The sequence below is a fragment of the Artemia sp. Qi Xiang Cuo genome, chromosome 7 (genome assembly GCF_049724085.1).
Source record: "Artemia sp. Qi Xiang Cuo chromosome 7, ASM4972408v1, whole genome shotgun sequence".
In the NCBI taxonomy this organism is placed as follows: Eukaryota; Metazoa; Arthropoda; class Branchiopoda; order Anostraca; family Artemiidae; genus Artemia; species Artemia sp. Qi Xiang Cuo.
Genome location: NC_142800.1, coordinates 16,081,435 through 16,102,051, shown reverse-complemented (window position 1 = coordinate 16,102,051; position 20,617 = coordinate 16,081,435). Strand labels below are relative to the sequence as shown.

Genomic DNA, 20,617 nt, shown 5'->3' with positions numbered 1-20,617 from the left:
ATTTTCTCAAACTCTTGAACTATCTAGATCGTTTTTTTAGGCCAGAAAATCTCAGGATGCCAATTTTCAAAAAAAAAATAAAAAAAATGGAACCGTTTTCAAGAAAAAAATATAAATGTACAATTATTGCTCGTTTGAAGAGAACTAACTCTATTGTGGATAAAAATTAACTTAACGTTGACATTATCATAGATTTCTTTTTCTCTCAGAAATTTCTAGAAAGAAGTACATTCTTAGCAAATACAGAATTGAGGGACCTAATTCTAATTGAGCAGAAGTAAAAGTTTTTAGATTAGAAACTAGGCATTATTAGAATTGTTTTCAGTTAAGACAGGCAGAGGGTCTGAATCCCGGAGAGGGTCCTTCAAGTCGATATGTCAGCCTCGTTTTTAATTACCTTTGCAGCTTCGTTTCATTTTCTGGACTGTATGTCAGGGGCACTTTCCTTCGACCTCGAAACCTGATTACAAGTTCATCTGGAGATGGCGCCGGTGACAAAACCGAAGACGGTACAAGTCCTAAAATAATAACAATACTGAAGCTACCTCAATTTAAATTTTTGGTAAATAATAAAAATGCATAAGATAATTGGTCCAGACGTACATGAGTCCAGCCGAGAGCCCAATATCATTGATTTTTTTTCTGAGGTGGCGGGGGGGGGGGTAAAATTTGCAGACAATACCGACGAGAAGATATATTATCCATATTTTCAAACAGAAGAGGGAGGGGGAGCCCCCTTGAGAATGACCCATACGATCCCCTAGGAAAATTAAAATATAGTGGCCAAAAATGCCTTTTTTTAACTTTGAGAAAATCAGAAAATATTTCAGAAAACTATTGAATAAGCCAAAAAGTGGGAGGAAAATTCTAAGCAATTAAAAGCAGAGGAGAAAAGACCGCCCATAATTAGACTTACCTAGCACAGAGGTAGAGAAAAAAAAACACATTGCAAAGTAAAAGCAAATCACACGAGAAAAAAGGCAACTTATAAAATAAATATTGGAAGATACTGCACCAGTCTTGAGATACTGGGGAGCCCGAAGGAGTTCAGTGTATCACCCCTCACGGATAATCCCCTTGGAAAAATTCTCCCCACACGTAAAATTGAGCAGCCAAAGGGAAATTAAGACAAATCAAAAGAGTGAAGAAAAAAAACGATAGTGGAATATTCTACCTATATTCCAAAATACATGTAGAATATATGGTGTACACAAAAAGAATTGGCTTTTTATACTGATTCCAATTATACAGTTCAATAAGTTTAGTTTTACACATAAAAAGCTAAGAGCCTGAGAAAATTTGTCTGATTTGCGGAAAATTGGGAAATGACAACGAAAAAACGAAGTTATCTCTATGAAAATCACACTATCACATTCAACATATTAGAGAATCCTAGTATAGCAGTTTCGAGCTTTTATCTACAAAAATATGGAATTTTGCGTTTATTTTCAGAAGAAGATCAAGGATTTTTTTGCTTCTTAGGGGCGATTGTATCGAACTGATGGTCCTAGAAGATCGGGAGAAGGCCTCATTTTAACGGGAATTGACATTTCTAGCTACATTTTAAAGTGACAAAAAAGATGATGCCTAGGGAAAGTGGCGTTTCTTCGATTTTGTGGCACCAATATAAGATTTTGCTCCATGGAGGACTAAGTTGCTATAGATTAAAAATTCTAATATAGCCAATCAATTATTAGTATAAAAAAAAACTATAAATTAAGCTTCCCAGTTGCGGAGGAAGTAATGCCACACGGTTGCGCATTCGTTCCTGTACAGTCAGGTAGTCCATACAAGTAAGGGTACTTCACATGGGAATTCCTTTTGATGTACACCTAGTTAACAATACCCAATATTTTTCTTGTAAACAGAGCTGATGACTTTTTTGAAATTTTCTTTACTTAAATTATTGCTTGCTTATTTGGAATAAGAAGCTCTGCCAATTTTAAACTTGCTAGGTTCTTACTCCTTGTTATTGAAATTAAATTGAAAAAAAACCTCAAAGGTACTTCAGACAGGAAATCTACTCGTATGCGCCTAGTGGACGAGTTCTCAGTAGCAAGGAGTGAACTGCTATTGAGTACTACAGTTGTTGGCCAGGATGCCACGTATGCAGGGAGGGTGACAACCCCTCCCTAACGTTTTCAGCCAGTCGGATAAAAAATTTGAGTTGGTAAAATAGTGGCACAAAGCACTACTAATTTACTGGCTCAATTTTTGTAATTACAGCATATGGGCTGATGGAAATATATGACGTAAGATCAATGACAGAAAATCAGTCTCAATACGTAAAGAAAATGAAAATGAAGTAATTTTAATAGCAATATTACCAAATAAGTTGTTAAAATCCATCCCCCCCCCAAAAAAAAAATTTGGCTAGTGACTCATTTGGGGTACCAGACCAAGTAATTAGTCGTATTTCATAGTCCCAGCCTGTTATATCTGGGTACTTCAATCCACTAATTCTATATTATAAATTATTTTCTTTAACTGTTATATTACCCTGCTATAATAACTGAATCCCCCAAAACACGAAAAAGAAATATAATTAACAAAAAGATAAAAATAAGCATTATATGATGTTCTGAACCATAAATTTTGCCTATATTCTGGAATATAAGTATAATATTAAGTTTCTCTCTTCTTCATTATTTTTGTTTGCCCTTCTTTTCTTCATTACTTTTAGTTGTCCTACTTTCTCTTTGGCTGCTCAATTTTCCATGTAGTGGTAATTCTCGAGAGGGAAGAATTTTCTGCGAGGGGGGGGGGGGGGGGTCTTTAAGGGGGGAAAATTTCCGGGGGGTTCAGGGGGGAGCAACTTCTGTGGGAATACACCTAGCAACCATTACGAAAAATGCAAGCCAACAGTAATTCATCCAATTGAAAATTGAGTAAGTAATTATTTTTCATCTTTTATTGAATCCGTGAATTCAGACAATAATTTCAATTACAAGCATAAATTTTCAGACCATTTAATTAAAATTAGTTTCATTATTAAAATTTTCTAACACAGACACAGAGAGTAGTAAGGATTTGGGGATTTAGTCCTTGTATTGAATTGTTTGGGCTACATCTTGTTCTTTATTTATTTTTGAATTTACATTTAAAATTCTGACCAAGCAATCGCGCATTCTCCAAATCGCTCTCTACTTCTACAATAAATAGGGGTGTAAGGGGGAGGGAGGGAATCACGCCATGCTCTTTGTTTATCTATTCTGTTTACTTATTGCAAAGAAGTGTAACAGATCCAATTTGAGTTACTTTTTGTTTCCTCCAACTATTCAGTTGAAGGTTTGCTCCAACTAGGTTGTCGAAAGAACACTTTGTGGCGAACATTTGATCGAGATCTGAGGACGGCTGAGACCTCGTTAATACCTGAATGGGAAGAGGTCACCACTGCAGCATTGCTTCGGGACGTGTAGAGAGGCTTCGTCGACGCCCTATGGCTCAGGAGGAACTAAGTTCTAAGTAAGTAAGTTTCAACTATTCAACTAAAGCTTTCAATTGTTTGATGCAGGAATGAGACAGAACCAACATAACCAACTGCACTATAACAAAATCTGGATCTGTCACCTGCATCTGATTGGTGGTAAATAATAATAATAAAATCAGAGACAACAAAAATGGATCTACCCTCTTGATGTGAGACCCTCAATTGCGCTGTCTCAATTTTGCTTCATTACACTGAAATTTCAAATCCATAAAACATTCTTATTGTTATCTTATTTCTATTCTTCACCAAGTCAGATACAATATAAAAGCATACTTCTTTTTTAAATTTTGTATTTCCAATGCATCAGTTTCATGTTGAGTTCTTTAGTTTCTAGTTACATGTTTTACTAGTTACACCCTTTCTGTGGTGCTTTTTGTACTTGAGGACCCCCATAACCAACCATACTATCTGAAATCTTGAGTCAACAATTGCCCTCAAAATGGTTAAAACTTACAAAAAAGCATGCATCATTAACGTTAAAATTGAAGCCCATGATACAGTATACAGTAGATACAGTATATATACGTCAGATATATATGTAACATATACATAAGATACAGTATAAAAGCATACCTCTTCTTTAAAAGAAATTTCCTCCCAATGCATCAGTTTCATGATGAGTCCTTTAGTATCTAGTTATGTGTCACTATTTCTACTTGAAAATAATTGTTAGGGGAGGAGGGGCTACAACCTTGATCTCCCCAAGTTTAACTATAAAAAAACCTGTTTAACTACTACAAGAAAACAAGTTTAACTACAAAGATTAAACTTTTTTAATCAATGACAAAGTTAAAAACGATTACCACTTTGTTGAGCACCTTAGAGCATTGTATTTAGTCAGCATTGTTTCTTAAGTAGGCTATTCAGCTTATTATGTGCCTTTTCAGTCCCTAATTGACTTGTAAAGGTGCGTTTCCATTTGCCTTTTTTTGGATGTAATACCAAATTAATCAGCTAACTGAAGATATTGTTCTCTTATGCTGTGTTAAAAAAAAATTATTCACATTTTTATTGTTTGATTCATTTTTCTAAGGTTGAAATCCATGCCTTGATGAGAAATGCCAATAAAGGCACTTTCTAAGCTGCTCAACGCTTCTTAGCAGCTAAGCTGCTCAACAAAGTGGTAATCGTTTTTACCTTTGTCATTGATTAAAAAACTTTAATTTTTGTAGTAGTTAAAAAGGTTTTTTTTTATAGTTAAACTTGGGGAGATCAAGGTTGTAGCCCCTCCTCCCCCCTTCTACAATACAATTGCTTTATAAACACAGGCATCTATTAACCAAAAAATCCAATGACTTTTAACAACTAAAATACAGTTTGGCCAATAGGCATACACAATCTTTAATAAACACATCACATAAGTTAAACAAAAGAGAACCAGAAATGAATGAAACAAATTTGGAGATATCATAAAACAGGATCATGTTATTAATGTCTAGAACATTTGAGGCAACTATATATCCCTTGAAAAACCAGATTAGCATCAGGAATGGGATATTTTCAGAGGGGCCCATCAGCCAATTAGCAGATTTATATGTGTCAATCATCAAGGTTGTTACCTCCCACCCATACCGCCCTCCCGTACCTCTACAATAAACTTGATTTACAGACACACAGACAATCCCGAATCTATAGTCAACAAAACCTCTATTACTTTTTGCAATTCAAAAAATTCTGTTAAGTGTCGAAGTAAACCTTACTGCAATGTATATTTAAGGTTATTATAAGGTAAAATCCTCACTTTGATCCCTCTCAAACCCTGACTGGAATGTCTGTCTCTGCAGTTCTCCAAGTGCTCTAGTAGGCCTTCTTGGTGTCAGCATAAAGTCATCCATCACTGTGTATTAGGATTTTCTTCTGTTCTTCCCTACCTAAAAAAGCAAAGAACAGGAATTAGGGTTGTGCCCAACCACAAATTTTGTGCTAAACTTTATAACTTTTTAAGGTTTTAGAGGATAATAGATTGCTTAAAGGCAAAAAATACTGATTCTCAGTATACTATGTAACTCAGCATATATCAGTATACAACACATCACACGTTGAAAGTTATAATACCCTTTTTAGGGAGCCAGAACTGATTGAGGATAACGTGACATCCCTTAAGCTACCCTCTGCTCCCCTCCTACAGCCCCAAATGATATCACACTAAAATTTCATACATCCATTCTAATCAGAACTGTAGAAAACTGAAACAAATTTTTTCCAGGGGTAACATGATACAAGCACAATTGCCATCAACATTTACTGAGAGTAGCCAGACATTTGCTGAGCTTCATTTTGTTTTTTTCTTTCAACACAAGAAAACAGTTTTTGTCGCTGTGACCCATTTTGGATCTATTCACACCTGAAAATCCTAATTTCCTAAGATCCTCCTTTTGGTTGTTTAAAAATTGTAAAGTTTTTATGGAGGTACCACATTCTTGTTAGTGTTTGCCTTGTTGGACTATGAAAATAAATAAGCAAATCTTCATAAAAATTGCAAAGACAGCTACTTATACGTATATCAAAATTTTGATTGGATGTGTTTGGGGGAATGATGGGCGTGGGGGGGGGGGGTTAGTTGCCCTCCAAACACTTTCGACGATTAAAAAGGGCACTATCCCTTTAATTTCCAATCGAATGAGCCTGTTTTGAAGTTTCTATGACAACTCCTTCTATAAAAACCTTATATGCCCCCAGGACATAACTTAAAACCGTTGCCCTGAGGGTTGTGGGGGAGTGTCCTCCTCAAAAACATATTTTCTATCTGGAAATTAACTACGCTGAACAAAATGGCTATCTTAAAATTTTGAGTGGATGTGTTTGGGGAAATGATGGGCATGGGGGAGGGGGAGGCTAGTTGCCCTCCAATCATTTTCGACTATTAAAAAGGGCACTAGCTTTTTGAATTTCCAATCGAATAAGCCTTTCTTGAAGTTTCTAGGACAACGCCTTCTATAAAAAACCTTATTTGCCCCCAGGGCATAACTTAAAACTCTCGCCCTGAGGGTTGTGGGGGAGTGTCCTCCTCAAAAATATATTTTCTAACTGGAAATCAACTACGCTGAACAAAATGGTTATCTCAAAGTTTTGATAGGCGGGGTGTGCAGGAAGGATGGGCGTGGGGGGGGGCTAGTTGCCCTCCAATCACTTTTGACTATTAAAAAGGGTACTAGCCTTATAATTTTCAATCGAATGAGCATTTTTTGAAGTTTCTACAACAACACCTTCTATAAAAACCTTATATGCCCCCAGGACGTAACCTAAAACTCTTGCCCTGAGGATTGTGGGGGAGTTTCCTCCTCAAATATATATTTTTTATTTGGAAATCAACTACGCTTAACAAAATGGCTATCTCAAAATTTTAATTGGATGTGTTTGGGGGAATGATGGGCCTAGGGGGGGGGGGCTAGTTGCCATCCAATCACTTTCAACTATTAAAAAGGGCACTAGCTTTTTGAATTTCCAATCGAATGAGTCTGTTTTGAAGTTTTTTACGACAACGCCTTCTATTAAAACTTTATATACTCCCAGGGCATAACTTAAAACCCTTGCCCTGAGGATTGTGGGGGAGTGTCCTCCCCAAAAAACTATTTTCTATCTGGAAATCAACTATGCTGAACAAAATGGCTATCTCAAAATTTTAATTGGATCTGTTTGGGGAAATGATGGGCGTGGGGAAGGGCTAGTGGCACTCCAATCACTTTTGACTATTAAAAAGGTCACTAGCCCTTTAATTTCCAATTGAATGAGCCTTTTTTGAAGTTTCTACGACAAAGCCTTCTATAAAAACCTTATGTGCCCCCCAGGGCATAACTTAAAACACTTGCCCTGAGGGTTGTGGGGGAGAGCCCTCCTCAAAAATATATTTTCTATTTGGAAATCAACTACGCTGAACAAAATGGCTATCTCAAAATTTTGATTGGATCCGTTTGGGGGAGTGATGGGCGTGGGGGGGGGGGGCGCGTTGCAATCCATTCTCTTTCGACTATTAAAAAGGGCACTAGAACTCTCAATTTCCAATCGAATGAGCCCCCTTTGAAGTTTCTACGACGACCCCTTCCATATGAAGTGCCTCTGGAAAAAAACATTGGAGCCGTATGGCCTTTACTATAGGCAACGCTACAGCGTTGCCTCTGATAAAGCTTTTTCACTAATATTCTTAGCCGCAGTTCTAGCTTTCTTCCCTAAGACATCTTGAGCAACTTCACAAATTATTTTTCTAAAATTATTCTAACCATCTTCTTTATTATCAAATGTTAAACACTTAAGTTTAGTATTCAACTGTTCCTGGATAGTTTCTCTCAAATTTTTATCCTGGAGACTACCAACATAATAATTTCCCAAGACGTAGTTACCTTTTCGAAATCTCACCTTCAAATTAAACATAGACACTACTATATTGTGATCTTTACTTTTAACGTCAATAATGGCACTCCTATATACCCTAGTATCTTGTATTGATCCTGCCAGTCTATGGTTTACTGTAACATAATTTATAAGGTTTGCTGTCTTACCATCACCTGAATACCATGTTAACTTATGAGCCATTTTATGACCAAACACTGTGTTGGTTATAACTAGATTGTTATACCTACAAAATTGCAAAATTCTGTATCCATTACTGTTTTCTTTTCCTACACCAAATTACCTATACTACGATACCATCTATCCCTATTTCTACTGACATGGGTGTTAAAATCTCCCAGTAAAAACATCATATTCTACCTGGGACCCTGTCTATTTGCTCCTGTAACTGTAAGTAAAATTCATCTGAGTCACTAGTATCTCTGTCGGTCAGTTCTACAGGGGCGTATATTACTATAACTGGTACCCTGAACTTTTTAGTCATAAAATGAGCAATTAGTATTCTATTATTAATACCATCCCAGCCTAAACAAGACTTAGCAGCTTCCTTATTCATCATGAGCCCTACTCCCTGTCTATGTACCATCCTTCCTGTCTGAGCAAACAATTTCTATATCACCTAATTTCATGCTTCCTACCCCTGGGATATGAGTTTCTGAAACTCCTAATAAATCCAGTTCAAATCGTCTGAATTCGCCAGTCAAAATATCAATACGATAGTCATTTTTTAACGCCATAACATTCCAAGCTCCAATTTTCATGTTCTTCAAGTCATTGAAATTATTTTCGTCTCAGGAAAAGCAATGATTCCAGATACCAGTGCAGGACAGGGATCACATATCTTCTCAAGTCTACACCAAAGTACTTAAGCCGGCTTAGAACCAGACAGCAAGAAGTCCCTGGGACCTTTATGAATGGAGGCTTTGTGCAATCTTGGGCCCATCTTGGTCACAACATGGTTTTCAGCCCTTGGCAATGCTCTTCCATCACCAACAGTCAAAATCCTGCACAGACAATCTCAAGCATATTACCTCCAACTCATTATATATTCATGCCTACAAATATTATGCTACTTTGGGAAGGCAGCCCATAATAGACAAATTAGCTAGGAAGAGGTTCTTCAGCCCAAAGACACCCATCAAAACATACCAAACCCAGAAGAAGGTCCCCAGTCTTGCAGGTACCCCAAAAGGGTCAAGGCAACCCTTTGCAAAGGCTGTTGTCCATAGATCTGGATCTTACGCCCTGCTGCAGTTGTCCTCCTATAGAGGATCCTCCCACAATGGTGTTCTGCATCACCATGCAATTTAACCCGTTACTGGGAGAAGGTTTGTAACTCATGGTACTTGTGGACAAACCAGTGGGCCCTTTTTAGTGTACATTTGAGGGGCCTTCTTCCTCCTCCGCCTGTATTTATGATCCTCGGCAAGGGTGCCCCAGTTTCTATTATGGACCCCTGGGGACAAGGTCCCCCCACTTGGTCCGTGCCTCCTATGGAGGTACCCTACATATCTGTAGGGCATTCCCCTATCGCCACCTGGGGACATGCTGAATGGCCATGGGGAGGCCAGGAACATAAGAATGAAATTAATTAAAAATATTGTGTTTTATTTAAACATGGAGAATGATATAGTCTTCTGTATGACTTTTTAAACACCAAATGAATATGGGGAGATATGGAGAGAAGGTATTCCTAGTACATTTCAAAATATATTGGAAATGTACCTCACAAAAAGGTAAAGATAAACAAATTTAAAGTTCAAACATCTTATGAGCACAATTACTGTCCCTTGTACCACTTAAGAGCCAATTGAGAGGGGATAAAATTAAGGATTCTATAAAGAGGAGCCCCACCCCTATCAATACTGTTCATGCAAATATAAAACATAAAATTAAAGAACACAAATGAAAAATGTATTAAAATTTTTTTCAATGACAAACATTGAAAATATAAATAACAAAAATCTAGAAAAAAAAGTTGGCGACGCGGCATCTCCACCAATAATTACTTTTTTACCATAAATCCGTGATATCACATGAGATGCTTAGTTTAGCATCTCGTCCTTGGTTTAGCTTCTTATCATACAATATTTTGTTGCCAACTAAGAGCAATTCTAGAGATGACAAAGACATTCTATATTGTGGTATGCAGAATCACTGTAGTTAAATAACTTTGACTGGCAGTCTTTTACTGCGCAGCATATAGTGTGCATGTTGTAGCCTACACAAGTGATTCCGTTGCTCTTTTACAGATATAATAGCAGTGAAATATGGACAAGGCTTCATACAGGGGGAGAAAGTTACTGGGTTCAAACCCCTTTCCCTCGAAATTTTTGTCTTATTCATTAAAAAGTAATAAAAATGCATATAAATTTATTAGGTGTTAATAATTCTTTTTTTAACTTCCCCCCCCCACCTAAAAAAAAATCCTGGTGACGCTCTTGCATGTGGATCTGTTCAAAAAGTGTGAGAAAGGGGTAGGAGAGCTTCACAGTCCGACCCTTACAAACCATTAGTTTTGGCCTCATTATTTTTATTTTCATGCATTTAAGCATTTTTTACTTCTAAGCTTTACTGAAGAGAAATGGGTATCTGAACTGGTCTTAGGATATATTTACCTTGTTCCTCCCACTCCCTCCTTGATCCCTATGTGTCCATTTATGTAGGGTGATGCTTCTTGGTTAAGTAATTATACTAAGAAATGAGCATAAAGGTAACACAAAGGTGTGAAGGGTGAAATAAAGCAATAAAAAGTCTTTCTTCCTATTCAGCTCCATAATGTTTGTTCTTAACTTGGAGGACTAACTGCGCACCTGCGGGTAAAATATGGGACAAAGTTTTTACTTGTGTTCCTGCAAACTGTGGAGGGGGATTCAAACATCAAAAGCTTATTAATTCCTTAAGACAGCTGCACATTCAGATGAAAGCTTCACCTTCTTGAGCTTTTTTTCTACCATGTGATTTTAGATGATTTTTCAATTACCTTTTTATTTATATAACACCCATTCTATGCTATAAAAATATTGAATAGCTGAAAACGGATTTCTTTTTCATTAAATGTTTGATCTCCAATTTTTCCTAATTTTTAAAGATATGTGGTCAATAAACTACTCTCTCTCTAGAAACTCTCTTCTTACATTACACCCTATCCCCCTCCTGTTAGTCACATATAAAGCCCTAGGAATATATAGCATACAAACTAAAATAAAACACTAAAGCAATGAAATTCTTACTTTATAATATGTAGCATGTTACTATGAATCAGATTAGAGTTTCCTTCTGTTGTTATCAATTTTTTAAAATCATTTCAAACAATATTTATATTCATAATGTACTGTCCTCACTCAGGCAAAAGCTAAATTTTGTCAAAATTCATAATGGAGAAACCCATTTGACATAGAACAAAGATACCATCACAAAATACTACTCCATTCCTGTTATAATGCTTTTTCTAAATATACTAATCAATTCACTTGCAAATACGAATCCTCGTCCCCCTTGATGGTCCCATATATAGCCCTAAAAATAAATTTTTCTGGGGCTATTGAGAAGGAAACATGTTAAGAAAATAATTCTTACTTCATAATTAACTTACCTTAGATCACACTAACTAGCAATATGATGATCCTGTAGTTGCTGGTTCAGTGAAGACAGCTTGCTGACTGATCAGGGGAGTCGCAAATTAATTCCCAGGGCTTGCTGTTCCATTCCTTTTCAACTGATAATTTTAATGACTCAATACTGGCAGAAGAGACAAATTTTGAAACCAATCTTCCTATACTTTACCCCCCCCCCCCACCCTATGATTTATTTGGTGCTGATTAAATTTATGGTATACAGATTAAAACAAGAGTGATGCAAAGGAATATGTAATTTGGGATATATATTTGTACATTAGGAGTGGGTAGAATACAGTGGAAATGTCTTCAAAATGTGTTAACAATTGAAGTTAACACATTGATTTTTTATGCATATTATGAGGTAAGAATTGTTTCTTAAAATGTCTCCTTCTTGATAGCCCCAATTTTAGGCTTATGCTGCTAATTTTTTACATGTAATTTGTTATTAACATACTTTTTAACTTTATATAGGCTAACTCTAAAAATGGTAAGTAACCTATCTTGATTAACATGGTATTCAGATAGCTAAGAAATAAACTCACCTTTACAATCAGAATTTCACCCTAGATCCAAATGATATTTATCTCTATTGCAAATTCAGTTTTAAGCCTTTTACAGGCCCTCAAATATGATAGGCTACCTTTTAGTGTAATGAAACTGAAACCCTCAGAAAATAGATCTTCTGGTTAAATGAAGTATAAGAACACTGTTTTCAGCTTCACAACTTTGCTTAATGCCAATTTATTAGGTTTCAAAGATCTGCAAATACATTTTCTTAATTTAGAAAAAATCCATTGGTATTGCTTAAAATTCTACTCAAATAACAGGAGTTTTTCAGAACTAAACCAGAGAAAAAGAAAGTGATAACTGAAAATTATGATAAAATGTTGTTTTGTCAAAATTTCAATAGACCTGTCAACCTGTCAAGCAGGCAAATTTCTAAGACTTAAAATCAGAAGAGGGTTAACATGGAAGCTTAGAAATACTTTCACAGGGCATTCATTAATGAAAGTTTCATTTTCGGTAAAAATTTAGAATTGTGGCCCCTGATAAGGAGACATGTTAAGAAAACAATTCTGACTTTAAAATATGTACAATGATCCTAGTTAACATATTATCCAAGGGGAGAACCTTTATCATCAAGTCTTTCCTCTATAAATCCTTCTTTTTCCAGCTTAAAAGAAAAAGTTTAAAATAAACCACAATGCTGAGATTCAATGCTTAAGTCTTTTGAAATTGCCGCTATAAATTGCTGAACAAATTGTTTTATAGATAGCACTATCCCAGCTGTTACAGGCTCATATTTTGTATTTTTGCCACTGCTCATTAAAAAAACGGTATTTTTGCCCAATTCATTAAAAAAAAAAAAACAGAATAAGAATGCTATCTATAGAATAACTTATTTGGCAACTCATAGCAGCATTCCAAAAGAATTATGCATCCCATTTTAGAATGGAGAATATTGTAATTTTTTCCTTTTAAGCTGGAAAAAGAAGGATTTATAGAGGAAAGACTTGATGATAAAGGTTCTCCCCTTGGATAATATGTTATCTAGGATCATTATACATATTTTAAAGTAAGAATTGTTTTCTTAACAAATCTCCTTCAGGGGCCACAATTCTAAACTTATACCAACAAATATAATATGGGCTGCATATTTGGATAAGATTAGAAAAAATAAGCTAAATTGAAATTAAATTTGTGATTGACAAATGTTGGTAAATTTCTAGTGGGCTATATAATTTAGTTAAGATGAAAGTGAAAACATCATTTGATGCCTTTTTCATAATTCAAGAATGCTTCTGGGGCTAGTTGCATCTTGAGCCCTTAAAGGGGCCCCAAAGGTATTTTACATTAATAATGAAAGAGCATAAAAAAAATATTTACCAGATATCCACTCTTTGACTATTGGAAAAAATTAGTTTATAAGCTTATATAGAACGGTACTATCCAATCTCCTTATAATTAAAAACATTTTAGTCATCTAGTTGGAAAATTTGACCCATTTGTATAGGAAAAATCTAAATTTGCCATCTAGTTGACAATAAATGTTGCCCCAGCAAAACTTTCATTTTCCAACTAGTTGACTAATATCTTCTCCCCAGCAAAACTTAATTTTTCCAACGAGTTGACTAATAAGTTCTCCCCAGTAAAGCATAATTTTACCAACTAGCTGAAACAAACATTACCTCAAAAAACAATTCGTTTTCCAACTAGTTGACTAATTATAGTAAGAATTTATTCTGAATAGCATAAAATGTGTTAATAATATAGGGTTTTTTCAAATTTAATTATCACTATTGTTTTACAACTTCTATTTCTCTCTCTCTGTCTCCCTTTTAATATGAGATTTATTTTTAGTTACTTATTTGGATTTGAAGCCATGGATTGTTGTTTTGATTCCCAGAATAATTACTCTTATACATGGTCCCAATAGGGAGATCGAATTTGTCAAAGCTTGGAGGGTTATTCCTCCTGTCTGTTTAAGGAAAACGGATGCATATTTGAGGTTTTGCTCATTTCTATCTTACATTTAATGGACATAAATTGTGTCTGTTCCTTCATTTATCTGTCTTTGTTTCTTTTCTGGAGGAATATTTTTGTCTCATTTTTAGAATTTGCAATTAATTTTTTCAGCTAGTTGACTAATAACTTCTCCCCAGCAAAACTTAATTTTTCCAACTAGTTTCTCAATAACTTCTCTGCAGCAACACTTGAATTTGCCAACTAGTTGACAATAAATGTTGCCCCAGCAAAACTTTCCTTTTCCAACAAGTTGACTAATAACTTCTCCCCTGCAAAACTTAATTTTTCCAACTAGTTGACTAATAACTTTTCCCAAGCAAAACTTAATTTTTCCAACTAGTTGACTAATAACTTCTCCCCAGCAAAACTTAATTTTTCCAACTAGTTGACTTTGTTGGACTGGGAATAGTATGTTTTTTGTTTTCTCTTTACGTCACGTCATTAGCTAAGAAACTATTCTGAGGAAAAGTTACTTGCCAACTAGATAGCTAACAAAAGTGTTTATAGGGTAAGTTTGTTTCTAGCTACTTGGATAAAGAAAGTATTGTTGGGGAAAAGTTGCTAGTCAACTAGTTGGAAAACAAATTGTTTTCTGGGGCAATGTTTGTTTCCAGCTAGCTGGCAAAATTAAGTGCTGCTGGGGAGAAGTTATAAGTCAACTAGTTGGAAAAGGAAAATTTTGCTGGGGCAACATTTATAGTTGACTAGTTGGCAAATTTAAGTGTTGCTGCAGAGAAGTTATTAGTCAACTAGTTGGAAAAATTAAGTTTTGCTGGGGAGAAGTTAGTAGTCAACTAGTTGGAAAAATTAATTAAAAATTCTAAAAATGAGACAAAAATATTCCTCCAGAAAGAAACAAAGACAGATAAATGAAGGAACATATACAATTTATGTCCATTAAATGTAAGATAGAAATGAACAAAACTTCAAATATGCATCCGTTTTCCTTAAACAGACAGGAGAAATAACACTACAAGCTAAGACAAATTCAATCTCACTTTTAGGACCAGGTATAAGACTAATTATCCTGGGATACAATACAAAACATTCCAGGTTTCAAAGCCCAATATATAACTCAAAATATATCTTCCATTAAGAGGGAGACAGGGAGAGAGACGGAAGTTGTAACACAATAGTAACAATAGGGTCATCCACCACATGGCTAATATGGGAGTAAATGTGATTTGTGATGCAAATGGATGTTATATTTAAATTGAGGATGCAATTATAGGTATATACTTGCGCATTAGGGGGGGTGGGGGTATATATACTGTGAATATATAGGTTCTAGAAAATCCATGAATTTCTTAGAAAAACAAGGAAAGAAGTGAAGATAAAGGCTCTCCCCCTACAAAATGTGTCAATTAGGATTATTCTGCATATTATGGAGTAGAAATTGTTTTCTTAATATGTTTCCCTATGTCCATCTGGACTCCTAGGATTAAGATACTGGTTGGTCAGGTGGCTAATTAAAAGATTTGTATATATATATACACTGTCAAATTAGCCATCTGGTGGTATCCTGTAACAATAGTGATAATTAAATTTGAAAAAACCCTATATTATTAACATATTTTATGCTATTCAGAATAAATTCTAACTATTATTAGTCAACTAGTTGGAAAATAAATTGTTTTCTGGGGCAATGTTTCTTTCAAGCTAGTTGGCAAAATTCTGGTTTTTCTGGGGAGAAGTTATTAATCAACTAGTTTGTAAAATTAAGTTTTGCTGGGGAGAAGTTATTAGTCAACTAGTTGGAAAAGGGAAGTTTTGCTAGAGCAACATTTATTGTCAACTAATTGGCAAGTTTAAGTGTTTCTTGGGAGAAGTTAGCTAGTTGGAAAAATTAATTTTTGCTGGGGAGAAGATATTAGTCAACTAGTTGGCAAATTTAGATTTTTCCTATACAGATATGCCAAATTTTCCAACTAGATGGCTAAAATATTTTTAATTATAAGGAGATTGGATAGTACCATTCTATATAAGCTTATAAACTATTTTTTCCCATAGTCAAAGGATGGAGTCCCAAATTTACCAACCCCACCCCCCTAATGTGCAAATACATACCCTGAATTGTCAACAGAAAAGTTTTGAGTTGGAAAATTCAGTGCTATTTCTGTTGATGGCATATGAAAAACTTGAAATGGTGGGAAAATGGTTCATATTTAAGTTGCCTAATAAATGAGGTTTGACTTGTTATAAATAAGTGTTTTTGGAATATGTTACTCTTGAACAAGTTATTTTTAAACAAGTGATATGTTTTTAACCACTTTCCAGTAATTTAACTAGTGTTGAAAATTCTTTGTGTGGCTACAAAAATCAAATGAATTTACCCAAATATCATATTGGTAAAGTAGAATTTTACCAGATATAAAAAGGCATCAAGTGGTGGCTGACTTTCTTTTATATGCCTAGCTAAATTAATTTTGCTCAATTGGATACTGGTTTTTTACCCTAATATTTATAAATTTCCCAACCACCTAAATTAGCTACTTTCCAAAACAATAGGCCCAGCAAGAAGACCCTAAACTAAAATTTTCCCGAAAGCTTGAATAGGATAGCATGAAGGCAGGAGTTCTAAATTGTGAACATACTTAGCCTACAGAAAACAAATCCAAAGAGCCTTTTAAGACTTTCCTAGATGTCAAATTTGGCGGGCTATTTCACGGCGGGAAAATTATCAGCCTACCTATAGATGGCGAAAATCCAAAGGCCTGGATAGCGTCTATTTTAGACGTTTTCTAGAAAACTGGGAAAGGAAACCGGGAGACAGACAGCACGATGGCAGTCCACAATGGCAGTCCCATCTAAAATTATAAGTCATTTCAAAGAAACTTCTTTCATCAGACTGTTCGTCTAACTCATATATGATTGTCTTGTATTTTCTAAAAAATGGAGAAGCAGTGGCAACCAGATGGACAACAATTGCTCCTCTCATTTCTTGTGGGAGTAAAATTTAAAGCGAGCAATTGGCAATTGAACACGGGTTTCCAGAGACGAGTGATCTCTATATATTGGTTTTATCCTGATCATTTAAGTTAGTACTGTTTTATTCTTTACAGGAGGGCATGTTTTACCTAGAGACTGTGGAATAATATGGTACTGGAAGCTATATGGTTCTTGGCCATGTCAGTAGGCCGTTGCAGTGGCAATATTTTTATTTAAAAAGTCTGCAAAGTGGCACCGATATCCTGTTTAAAGAGTTCGAAATTCACTGGTACAGCTGACAATAAGGATGAAGAGTAAGCTGAAATTTCTCACTTAAACTGCTGTAAATTAGTTCTTGTTTTCAAGAAATAGTATCAAAGTATTGCAACCGAACATTCCAAGCACCAGATTCATTCTGTCTTTGTAGTGCTTATTGATGGAGTACAAAAGCCACTAAGGTAGCTAAATTAGTCTATTAATTATATTCCATTACCAACAAGATTGAAGCATAGACTTTCTTAAGAATAGGCTCACAATAGCAGTGAATTGCTTGTGCTTTGGAGATGTTAAAGGCCATCCCAATTTGTGCAGTTAAGAAGGAAGAGAAGAGTCTGGTGTGTTTCTTGCTAAACAAAATATTCTAACTGATGTCAGAAGTTTACCTAGTGACTGGAACATAGCAAAAATCTGTCTTCAAGATGTTAATAGAAAACGCTGTCGAGTGATGAAAGACCTGTTGTCTGAAAAATCCGAATCTGTGAACCACTGCAAGAGCAATGGAACGCTTTTTCTTTTCAAAATATGGACTAGTTCACTCCAGCATCTTAGTTACCAGTGCCATCAATTATTATTCGACCAACAAATACGACCTGTCAAAGTAATTAGAAGCATTACATCATTTATGACAGATCATCATACTGCTTAAAACTTACGCACGGACTATCGTGCGACTCTTATACTCTCGACAGAGAATAAATCATATTCTTTGGTAAAATGTAAACCATAGCTCTTAAAAAAGGATCAAACATTATGCAAGCTTGATATCTAGACATCCTAGGATCAAGGTTGCAGGTTCTTATGGCCCATGGACCTCTTATTCTGAAATTAAATAAAAAAACAAGTTTTTTTAACTGAAAGTAAGGAACGACGTTAAAACTTAAAACGAACAGAAATTATTCCGTATATGTAAGGGGCTGTCCCCTTCAAAACGCCTCGCTCTTTGCGCTAAAGTTTGACTTTCTCACAACTCCTATTTTTTTAAACAAAAAAAAACTTTAGCGGATAGAGCGAGGCGTTTAGGAGGGGACAGCCCTTTTCATATACGGAATAACTTCTGTTCGTCTTAAGTTTTAACGTCGTTCCTTACTTTCAGTTAAAAAAACTTGTTTTTTTTATTTCATTTTTGAACGTTTTTGAATTAATGCAGGTTTAATTTTTACTTTTATTACTTTTATTACTTAATTTTACTTTTATTTTGTTAAATGGCTTTCTCGAAACCTGTTTAATTTTATTTACGAACGTTTTTATTAGTAATAAATATACGTAACTTACGAATTAACTTACGTAACGAACCTCTATGTTCTTATATTTTCAATACGTATATTAAAGGGTTCGCCCCCTATTCAACACCTTGCTCTTTAACCTAAAGTTCGAGTTTTGTTCCAATTCTTTAAAAATGACCCCTTAACCACAAATGCCGTTAATTAGAATAAATAGCTCTTATGAAGGAACTAAATAATCTTTGGCTTAAAGAGCAAGGTATTGACTAGAGAATGAACCAAATCATATACATAATGTTTTCTGTCGTTTTAAGTTTTGATGTTGCTCCTTACTTTCAGTTAAAAAACTTGTTTTTTTATATATAATTTCTGATCTTTATTTAAATAATGCTGGGAATCCCGGCGCCACTTTCATAGCAATGTCCCTTCTCCCATGAAAACTTCCTGCACGGTAAGATCCTCTCACCAACCCCCCGTCCCACTCCCCCCCCACTACCAGAAAAAAATCCCTTCTGAATACGTCTGTATACGTCCCAATAACCAATACTATATGTTAACATTGGGTAAAGTTCATAACTTTCAGCCCTCCCCCTGGGGACTTTGGGGGATAAAGTCATCCTAAAAGACATAGTTATCATATTTTCAACCATAATGAACAAAATGGCTCAAAATTTTAATCAGGTGACTTTGGGAAAAAAATGAGCGTGGGAGGGGACCTAGTTACCCTCCATTTTTTTGTCACTTAAAAAGGACACTAGAAATTTTAATTTCCGTTCGAATGAGCCCTCCCACGATATTCTAGGACAACTGGGTCAATACGATCACCCCTGGGGAAAAAAAACAAACAAATAAACAAGTATCCATGATCTTTCTTCTGGCAAAAAATGCAAAATTTCACATTTTTGTGGATAGGAGCTTGAAACCTCCGCCGTAGGGTTCTCTAATACGCTGAATATGATGGTGTGATTTTCATTAAGGTTCTATAATTTTTAGGGGGTCTTTCCCCCTTTTTTCAAAAATAAGCCAAATGTTCTCAGGCGAGTAACTTTTGATAGGTAGGACTAAACTTGATGAAACTTATATACTTGAAATCAGCATCTATTGTATCTATTGTGTATCTATGTATGATGTATCAATTGGTATCAATATTCCGTTTTCCACAGTTTCGGTTACCATTGAGCCGGGCATTACTCAAGTTCCTGAGATAAGATCTTCTGGTTTCAAAATTTACAAATTACGTGAATTGGACGATTGATCTCAAGTGCAACGGAATAGATTAATGAAAGGTATTAGATATGCAACGTTTAAGGACAAATCGAGCAAAAATAAAGTGTTGAGGGTACATGAAAATATTCGACAAAGACTATCGTCAACGGAACACTGCAGTTTTTCACAAGAAAACAGCAAAAATGGATTTTAGCCACTGAACTGTTTACAATCCGTTTGTCACATTTACGCTAAATTTGATCCATGACTCACAGAGGGAATCTCATTGCAGAATACGCCTGCCGCAACACCTTCATATTCCGAATCGAAGGAGCTGTCGTAGAAACTTCGAAAAGGGCTCATTCGATTGGAAATTGGAATGGCTAGTGCCATTTTTAATAGTCGATAGTGATTGGAAGGCAACTAATACCCCTTCCACGCCCACCATTTTCTATAACGCATCCGATTAAAATTTTGAGATAACCATTTTGTTTAACGTAGTTGATTTTCTGATAGAAATTATGTTTTTGAGGGGGACACTCCCCCACAGCCTTTAGGGAAAAGGTCGTAAGATATGGCCTGGGGGTATAAGAGGTTTTTATAGAAAGAAGCTTTGTCGTGGAAACTTAAAAAATGGCTCATTCGATTGAAAATCAAAAGGGCTTTTGCCGCTTTTAATAGTCGAAAGTGATTGGAGGGCAACTAGCCCCCCTCTCACGCCAACCATATCCCATAATACATCCAATCAAAATTTTGAGACTGACATTCTGTTCAACGTAGTTGAAAGGTCCGGAAATTATGTCTTTGAGGATGACACTTCCCCCACAGCCCTCAGGGCAAGGGTTGTAAGTTATGCCCTTGGGGTATATAAGGTTCTTATAGAAAGCGTTATAAAGACTTTAAAACGGGCTCATTCGATTGGAAATTGAAAGGGCTAGTGTCCTTTTTAATAGTTGAAATTAATTGGAGGGTAACTAACCCCCCTATCCCGCCCACCACAT

At 35.5% G+C, this 20,617-nt stretch overlaps 1 protein-coding gene across 2 annotated transcripts in view; it reads right to left on the bottom strand.

Moving 5' to 3' along the window:
• LOC148950003 (uncharacterized) overlaps nt 1-16,638 on the bottom strand; it is a 58,792-nt gene extending 42,154 nt beyond the window's left edge. The window contains exons 1-3 of one of the 2 annotated variants that reach the window (XM_089092061.1): nt 16,578-16,638; nt 5,232-5,361; nt 398-518 (exon numbers count right to left, since the gene is read on the bottom strand). In XM_089092061.1, coding sequence (XP_088948187.1) covers nt 398-518; nt 5,232-5,325 — 215 coding nt within the window. In that variant the 5' untranslated portion in view covers nt 5,326-5,361; nt 16,578-16,638. Of the gene's footprint in view, nt 1-397; nt 519-5,231; nt 5,362-13,344; nt 13,369-16,577 lie in introns of those variants that run through there. The other variant, XM_089092062.1, reaches the window with a different exon arrangement.
• Nucleotides 16,639-20,617: the final 3,979 nt, after the last annotated feature.